Source organism: Muscardinus avellanarius, assembly GCF_963383645.1.
Source record: "Muscardinus avellanarius genome assembly, chromosome: 10".
In the NCBI taxonomy this organism is placed as follows: Eukaryota; Metazoa; Chordata; class Mammalia; order Rodentia; family Gliridae; genus Muscardinus; species Muscardinus avellanarius.
In genome coordinates this window covers 77248029-77256676 of record NC_137796.1, presented here as the reverse complement: position 1 = coordinate 77256676, position 8648 = coordinate 77248029, and the positions used below count along the sequence as shown (strand labels likewise).

The 8648-nt window shown below is 44.4% G+C and overlaps 1 protein-coding gene across 2 annotated transcripts in view; it reads right to left on the bottom strand.

Moving 5' to 3' along the window:
* Nucleotides 1-266: 266 nt before the first annotated feature.
* The window catches only part of ARPC1A (actin related protein 2/3 complex subunit 1A), a gene marked incomplete at both ends in the record, with an annotated part of 31025 nt that continues 22643 nt past the window's right edge, over nucleotides 267-8648 (bottom strand). For both annotated transcript variants that reach the window (XM_080704199.1, XM_080704200.1), the window contains 4 exons: nucleotides 267-305; nucleotides 1984-2074; nucleotides 5566-5759; nucleotides 5975-6050. In XM_080704199.1, coding sequence (XP_080560325.1) covers nucleotides 267-305; nucleotides 1984-2074; nucleotides 5566-5759; nucleotides 5975-6050 — 400 coding nt within the window. The remainder of the gene's footprint in view (nucleotides 306-1983; nucleotides 2075-5565; nucleotides 5760-5974; nucleotides 6051-8648) is intronic.

The following is an 8648-nucleotide window of genomic DNA, read 5'->3' as shown; positions in this document are numbered from 1 at the left end:
TTAAGTTAGTGTGACAACTTTCCATAATAAACTACTTAAAGAGAAGCTTTGGTCAAGAATGGAATGAAATAGCAAAAACAAAAAAACAAAAACCACTGCTGTCTTTAAAAAACCAACACTTGCACCAATTATATTCAAATGAAAACACACGGTCTTTGCGCAGGATGTTTTTACAGTGTCCGGGGGCTGGTTCTCCTCCCCATCATGCAATGGCGGAGCTGCAGTCAGCCAGCTTCTCGTGCTGGATGGCAGAGGCTCGCTCAGCTTCACATTATCTGGAGGCCCTGGATGGAAGACTCTAAGGTCTTGAGAAAGGCAGAGAGAACACTGGTTAGCTCTGAGGATGGTCCATCCTCCTGCCTCAAGCTTCCTTTGATCCCACACGCAGAGGCGCCAGGACTCTGCTCCCACACTGGCTCTTCCAGGCCTATAGATTCCTCGTCCCCACCATCTAGCCCACAAGCTCCAGGCCCACACTCATTCCTCCATGTTTTCCCCCCCTGTGGCACTAGGGATTGAACCCAGGGGCACTCTACTTCTGACTACAACCCTGCCCTATTTTTTATTTTGAAATAGGGATGTACTGAGATGCCAAGGCCTCACTAAGTTGTTGATGCTGTCCTCAAACCTACAATCCTCCTGTTTCAGCCTCCTGAGTCTAGGGATTATAGGCATATGCTAACAAGTCCAGCTTCCTCTAAATTCTTTTGTGTGTGTGTGTGTGTGTATGTGTGTGGTACTGGGGATTGAGCCTGGGGCATTTTACCTTGGAGCTACACCCCCAGCCCTACTTTTTGTTTTGAAACAGGGTCTCACAAGGTTGATGAAAGTCTCACTACTTGCTGAGGCTACCCTCGAACCTCCAATCTTCCTGTCTCAGCCTCCCAGCTACTGGGATAAGGGTGTGTCACCACGCCTGGCTTCCTTCATGTCTTTTTTTTTTGTGATACTGGGGATAGAACCCAGGAGCATTTGACTTCTGAGCTACACAACCTGCCCTATTTTTTTTTTTTTTTTAATTTTCGGTACTGGGGATGAAACCCAGGGGCATTCTACCTCTGAGCTACACCTCAGCCCTATTTTTTTATTCTTTATTTTGAAACAGGGTCTCACTGAATTCTAAAGGGCCTCACTAAATAGCTGAGGCTGGCTGCAAACCTGGATTCTCCTGTCTCAGCCTCCCAAATGCTGGGATTACAAGTGTGTGCCACCACACCCAGCTCCCTGTCCTATTTTTTATTCTTTATTTTGAAACAGGGTCTCACTAAGTAGCTGAGGCTACCTGCAAACTAACTCTCTGGTCTCAGCCTCCCAAATGCTGGGATTACAAGTGTGCGCCCCCACGCCTGGCTTCCTTCATGTTCTGAAGGCACAGACTTCCTCTCTCTGTCCTGGCCCGCATGCCTTGCCTTGTTCCTGTACTAAATGTTCAAATGGCAGATACCTGCTCATGGGCCGCAGCAACAGCCAACCTGGTTCTATGCACATGGCGAGTGCTGACAGGCATACAGACTAGAAAGTACTGGGACCTCTGTACTTAAGCAAGTACAGAACGAGAAAAAAGGAGTTGTTGGCTGGAGGGATCAAAGAATAAAGGGCTGCAGTGGAACTGCCCACGTGGTGACAACAACACAGGAGCAGATGCCTGGACTAAGGCACAGAAGGCAGAAAGGAGGGGAGAGACTTCTGAGGGGCACAGAAGTTCCCCCAGTGAGACTGTGCAGAGGATCTCACTAAATAGCTGAGACTGGCCTTGAACCTATGGTCTCCTCTCTCAGCCTTCCAAGCACTGGGATTATAGGCATGCACCACCACGCCCAGCAAGAATGGTGGTTCCCTTCAGCCGAAGGCTTTCAGGTTGTAAAGAGAACCACAGTCTAAAAGCCTGCCTTTCTGTCCTGCACTGTGTTTCAAGAGATGAGAAGCGTTCTTCTCTGGAAGAGTTTGAGTACAAACAGGACTTGTTAAGAAAGGCAGAGATACCTTGAAATCCCAAATTGTCATGGCTCCATCAATGCCAGTAGTGCAAAATTTGCGACAATCTTGTTTGTCCACCTCATAAATAGACACTTGGCTGAAAAAAAAAGCAGAAATATGAAATTGCACGGTATACAGCAGAAATGAACTCAACCTTCCTGACTAATAAAGGGTCGTCGAAAGATATGAACTGTCTTTCAACTACTGAATCTCCCCCCCACTCCCCAGATACTGGGGATGGAACCCAGGGACATTCAACCTCCAAGCCACCCCCCCATTTCTAGTTTTTATTCTTTATTTTGAAAGAAAGTCACACTGAGTTGCAAAGGGCCTCACTAAGTAGCCGAGGCTGTCCACAAACCACAATCCTTCTGTCTCAGCCTCCCAAATGCTGAGATTACAAGTGTGCACCACCACACCAAGCTCAACTCCTGGATATTAACTTACTCATCTGTAGTAGGAAGCAGCTACGTGATTAAAAAAAACCCCAAACATTTTACTAACAGATGTTCAAGAAAGACAAAACTAAAAAGTGGGGAAGTTATAAACCTGTTTGAATTAGAGTGATTTGGAGAAGCAGGGTGATCTGGCCCACACAGTATGCAAATAAATATTTGGCCACAGGATGTGGGCAGGACCATAGCAATGATGGAAATGAGAAGATTTTATTTTTTAAAACTAGAGGCATGACTAGAGCATGGCTGGAATTCAACTGGCTCTAAACAAAACCTCCCATTTCATCAGGACAGCCAGAGCACTCCTACATTTGAAGTTCATTGTTACAAATATTCACAGCAGGCAGACTCCCCCAGATCCCACCCAAGCAAAGCAGAGGAACAGATAAAAAAAAAAAAAAAAAAAAAAAAAAAAAAAAAAAAAAAAAAAAAAAAAAACCTGCCTTAGCCTAATTATCTGAGAAGTTTTCAAGAAAAAACTCAACTCCATCATTCCCATTCAAACATTCTCTTTCCTCTGACTGTCTACAACTTGCCCCTCCTGGGAAAGTGACTGCTACTGTGGCACAGACTGGCTATTTCTTTGAGCCTCTGAGCTGAGAATGGCTTTTACATTTTTATCTATTTTGTTTTGTGCTAGGGATTGGACCCAGGACACTCTACTTCTCAGCCATTATCACCATCACCATTGTATTTTTAATTTTAGGCAGGGTTTTGCTAAGTTACTATGTACTGGCCTTGGACCTGAAATCCTCCTATCTCAGCCTCCCAAGTACTGGGATTACAGGTAGGTGTCACAGTGCCAGGATTGGCTTTTATATTTTAAATAGTTGGGAAAAACATTAAAAGACCTTGTCTCATGACATGAAAATTATGTGGAATTAGAATTTCAGGTCTGTAAAGTTTTACTGGAACAGAGCCAGGTTATTGTATTCATGGGGCTGCTTGCTTGCCATCACAGCAGATTAGAGTAGTTCTGAGATTGGCCCTCAGAGCTGAAAATATTTTTTACCTGGTCCCTTACAGAAAAAGTTTGTTGATACTGCTTTAGGGCAAAAAAGACCAGATTTCTACAAATAAAATACACTATCCAATTTACAAGGGCCTTTTTTTTTTTTAATGCTGGAGCTTGAACCCAAGAGTGTTCTACCTCTAAATGATACTCTCAGCCCTTTTTATTTTAAATTTGAAACAGGGTCACTGGGTATGGTGGCACATGGCTGTAATCCCAGTACTTGGGAGGCTGAGACAGGAGGATCACAAGTTCATGGTCAGCCTCAGCTACTTAGTGAGGCCCTTTGCAACTCAGTGAGACCCTGTTTCAAAATAAAGACTGGAAAATAGGGCTGGGGATGTATCTCTGAGATAAAATGTCCCTAGGTTCTATCCCCAGTACTGGTGAAAAAAAAAAAAAAAAAGAAAATCTAGCTGGGCATGGTAGCATATGCCTATAATCTTAGTAATTTGAAAAGTAGATAGGAAGACTGCAGGTTTGCAGTCAGCCTCAGCAATTCAGTAAGTGCTACAACTTCGTGATATGCTGTTTCAAATGTAAAAACATAAATACATAAAACAGGATTGGGGGTATAGCTGGGAAGGAAAATGCTCCTGGGTTCCATCCCCAGAATCAATCAATCAATCAATCAATCTCTCTCTCTCTCTCCTCCCTCTCCTTCCCCGCCTCCCTCTCCCTCTCCCCCACCTCTCTCTCTTTCTCACACACACACAAAAACAAAACAAAACAACAAAAAAAAAAAAACCTTATGGTACCCAACTTGGAATGTAGTTTATAATATCAAGAATATATTACATTTATCCTCTAAATCTAAATATATCAAACTTTCTGAATAAAAAGTAATTCTGTTGTCTTTTATAATCACATATGCTTGGTGAAAAATCAGTCCAGATTCTCGGCTGTCATATGCTAAGGAACTCTGTTTGTGACCGAGGATCTTCTTACTTGTATAAACATTTGAAAGCTGTGGTCAGCATAGTAACAGGACATAGCCATACTCCATAGTCTGTGCTCACTGCCAGAGGAGCTGGGCATTTAGGAAGGTCTCCTGGTTTAACTGCATTGCTGAGAGAGTGATCCTGGGAAGACGCTGCCCGAGGGGCCCCACCACCCCACAGTTTTTTTGTTGTTGCTTTTTTGGAACTGGGGGTTGAACCAGGGGCATTCATTCTACCTCTGAGCTACATCCCCAGCCCTGTTTTTTATTCTTTTTTGTTTTGTTTTGTTTGCGGTACTGGGGATGGAACCCAGGGGCATTCTACCTCTGAGCTACACCCCCAGTCATATTTTTTAGTCTTTATATTTTTTGAAACAGAGTCTCACTGAGTTGCAAAGGGCCTAAGTAGCTGAGGCTGTCCTAGAACTGCGATCCTCCGGTCTCCACCTCCTGAATGCTGAGATTATAAGCGTGTGCCACCATGCCCAGCCCCATTTTTTATTCTTTTTTTTTTTTTTTTTTTTGGTGTACTGGGGTTCCTGGAAACCCTTCTACCTTCGGGTTACACTCCCAGACACCTATTTTTTATATTTTTATTTGGAAAACAGGGTCTCTTACACCAGTGAGTCTGGCTTTGAACCAGCACGATCCTCCTGTCTCTGCCTCCCAAGCACGGGGATTACAAGTGTGCGCCACCACGCCTGGCCTTATTCTTCATTTTGAAACAGCATATCATTAAGTTGTGAAGGGCCTCAGGAAATAGCTGAGGCTGGTTGTGAACCTGCAATCCCCATGTCTCAGCTTCCCAAGTACTGGGATTACAAGTGTTACAAGTGTGCACCACCACGCCTGGCTCCCACCCCACAGTTTAACAGGAGCCACACTCCTGCTGGATGCCCTGAGCCATCTACACCTTAAAAGACAAAAAAGACTAGGTGGTGGCAGTTCACTCTGTCCAAGATGAAAATAAGAACAGATGGGAAGACACAGACTATTACTGTTCTTGGTCTGGAAGGGTATCTGGGCCTGCAGTGTGGAAGGGTTTTATAGAGACTCAGTGAAAAAAAAAAACAAAAACAAAAAACAAACAAACAAAAAAACCCACAATTTTTCCCCCCAGATGGCCAGGATCCCAGCCACCGGGGACATCCAGGGGACTCCAAAAGGCTGGTGGCACCTACGTGATGCTATTCTGGTGCAGCGTCTCCAAGGCCGTATTGCGGTCCTCAGTTGTAGCCCTCTTGTCCATGTTGCGGAAGCGTTCCATGGCAGACATGTTGCGCTGGATGCTCTGTTTGGGAATGTCTAGCTTGGAGACAAAGGTCAAGCAGCCGCGGTCATCGTAGTTAAAGAGCATCGGGCAGCAGTCATGGCCCTGAAACAAGATGCTAGTCAGTGTGGGAGGGTAGGCTGCCCACACAGGAACTCCTCAGCAGAACGCTCACCACTACAGGCGACTCCTACACTTACAAGCTAGCCCTTTCTTCTAAAAGGCTGTCTTCATTGTGCCAGTGTCACAGAGCAGGCATTGTTCCTGGTCTGGAGATTATATACAGTGCACGATAAGGAAGAATGAAGAGAAATACTTACAGCAGCTACGACGCTATTCTCTGAGACAAACGATACACTCAGGAGTGGCAGGAACTCGGTTTTCAGAGTTGAGACCCTGAACACAAGAACATTTGTTACACTGAGTGGAACCGTACCACGCAGCTTCTTTACAGACACAGTAGACGACAAAGGACCTATTCTCACAGGGCTTCTGCAGTGTCAATGAACACTTGGTTTAAAAGGAGCCTCCTGACCTCTCCTTGCAGGAATCTGGAGCATGAAGTGACCCCATGGTGACCTTCAGAGACTGAAGCCTTCAGGCTGAGGGGTGCAGCCTGGTGGTAGAGCACTTGCCGAGCATGCACTGAGGCCCTGGGGTTCATCTCTAACACCACAAAACCAAACCAAACCAAAGAAAGCAACTGAGGCCTTTAGCTCTCTCTGCCCTGGATTCCATTCCCTTCTGAGGCCCCTCCCACTCCAAAGAGGCCTTCTTCTTCCAATTTCTGCCTTTTCCTCACAAACTTATACCCCCAAGGCTAGCTCTGCTTTCTTTCCCCCCTTTTGTGTGTGTGTAGGGTACTGCTAGGGATTGAACTCAGGAACATTCTACCTCCAAGATACCCTCCCAGCCCTATTTTATTTTTTGTTCTGAAACACAAGTTTCTGGGGCTGACCTCAAACCTGTATTCCTCCCAAGGACTGGGATTATAGGTGTGCAAGACCATGCCTGGTATTCTGCTCTTATTCAAGTCTGCTAAGGACTTTGAAGCTCAGCTCCAATCATCTCCATGAGACTTTCCTAGACCTCAGCCTACAATGGTTTCTCCTCTGTCTTACCTGCTAAAGCTCACATTGTCACTCTAGCTGGTGACTGAATGCTTGGGCTATATGCCTCCCTTTCCCTGTGCTCACTGGGGCTCCATCACATAGATATTTACTGAGAATCTGGTCCTATGTTAGGAGCTAGAGCCATCAAGATGAACTGAGCTTGGTCTTACCCAAAAGCTTGCACTCAAATTGGTTGTGTGCGTGCATGTGTGTGCGTGCATGTGTGTGTGTGTGTGTGCATGGACGCACATGCATGAATGCAACTGTAACTTCTGTTTTTAAACCTGGTGAAAGGTTACACAGACATGGCAGGCAAAAACATCAGTTGACTAATTAAAAGCACCTAACTTTATGCAAAAAGTGATATGTTTTGAAAATTAACTGTTATGTCTCAAGACACCCCTTATTCAAGTTGGTATTGGATTAAAGACCTAACACATCTTCTTATGCCCTTCTGAGGTATATTTTACTATCATCTGAAATATTTATGTTGAAGAAAGGGAAGGGTAAAACATATAATCTGATTTAAAGGACTAAAAAAGGCAAATAATGAATCAACATGAGAGTAGGCAGAGACTTATAGTAGCATTTGCTAAGAACTTTTTATGTGTTTTAATAGACTGTATAAAATCAATGCTGGCATCAAATTATATTGAGTGCTAAAAGACAAATATTATAGAAAATGTAGAATATAATCTTATTGCATTAAAAATAAAAAAGTTAAATGCCTATATATGAACAAAAATCTTTTGGAAGACTACATTTATTTATTTTATGGTTTTGGTGCTGAGGATTGAATCCTGGAGTATTCTATCTCTGAACTATACCCCTAGTCCTAATTGTGTGTGTGTGTGTGTGTGTGTGTGTGGTACTAGGTATGGAACGCAGAGGCATTCTACCTCCGGGCTATACTCCCAACCCTATTTTATAATTTATTTGGAAACAGGGTCTCACTAAGTTGCTGAGAGCCTACTAAGTAGCTGATGCTGGCTTCCAACCTGTGCAGTCTTCCTGTCTTAGCCTCCTAAGCACTGGAATTACAAGAGTGTGCCACCACGCCCAGCTGCCCTAGTTTATTTTGAAACAGGGTCTCACTAAGTTCTTAGGGCGGACCTCGAACTTATGACCCTCCCAAGTACTGGGATTATAGACATATTAATTGTAGAAGACTACAATTATAATGAAAGAATCTTCAAAAAACATACAAATGGCTAGACACAGTGGCACATACCTAAAATTTCAGCTACCTGGGGGGCTGAGGCAGAGGGATCGAAGATTGAGGCCAGTCTCTGCAGCTTAGTGAGATCCTGTGCCTACAAGGGCTGGGAGATATAGTTCAGTGGCAAAGCCCCACTGAATTCAATCCCTAGGACCTCAACAAAACAAAATGACCCCCCCAAACAAAACAAAAACCCCAAAACATAAAACTAACAAAACCCCATATTAAATCCAGTTAAGAAAGAAACTACCACCTCTGAAATGTCACGTGTCACTGCCACTGTGTAGCAGAGGGAGAGAGGGTCACCCAACAAGGCCGGGTCTCCACACACAGGTCAGCAGGTCTCTAACAGTGAACTCCTTTAGCCACCAATGGAAAAGGCCTCACCAGAAAGACTCAAAGACTCATGGAAGGAAAAGGATTCCAGTCTTCTCTCTTCCTCTAGTATTAAAGAAGCAAATCAGAGTTCTGATGTCGCACATGCTGCCTTGAGCTGAGCAGGCATGCTGCTCACACATGAGTCAGCACAGTTCTTCCAGCAGATACCACAAGTGGCATGAAGGACCCACTGTTCCCTGACTACACGCAGTAAGAACTTTTCTCCTGTTTAAGGCCAATGGATGACACTGATGTGACATAAAGAACTCAGAATAATAGGCTAGC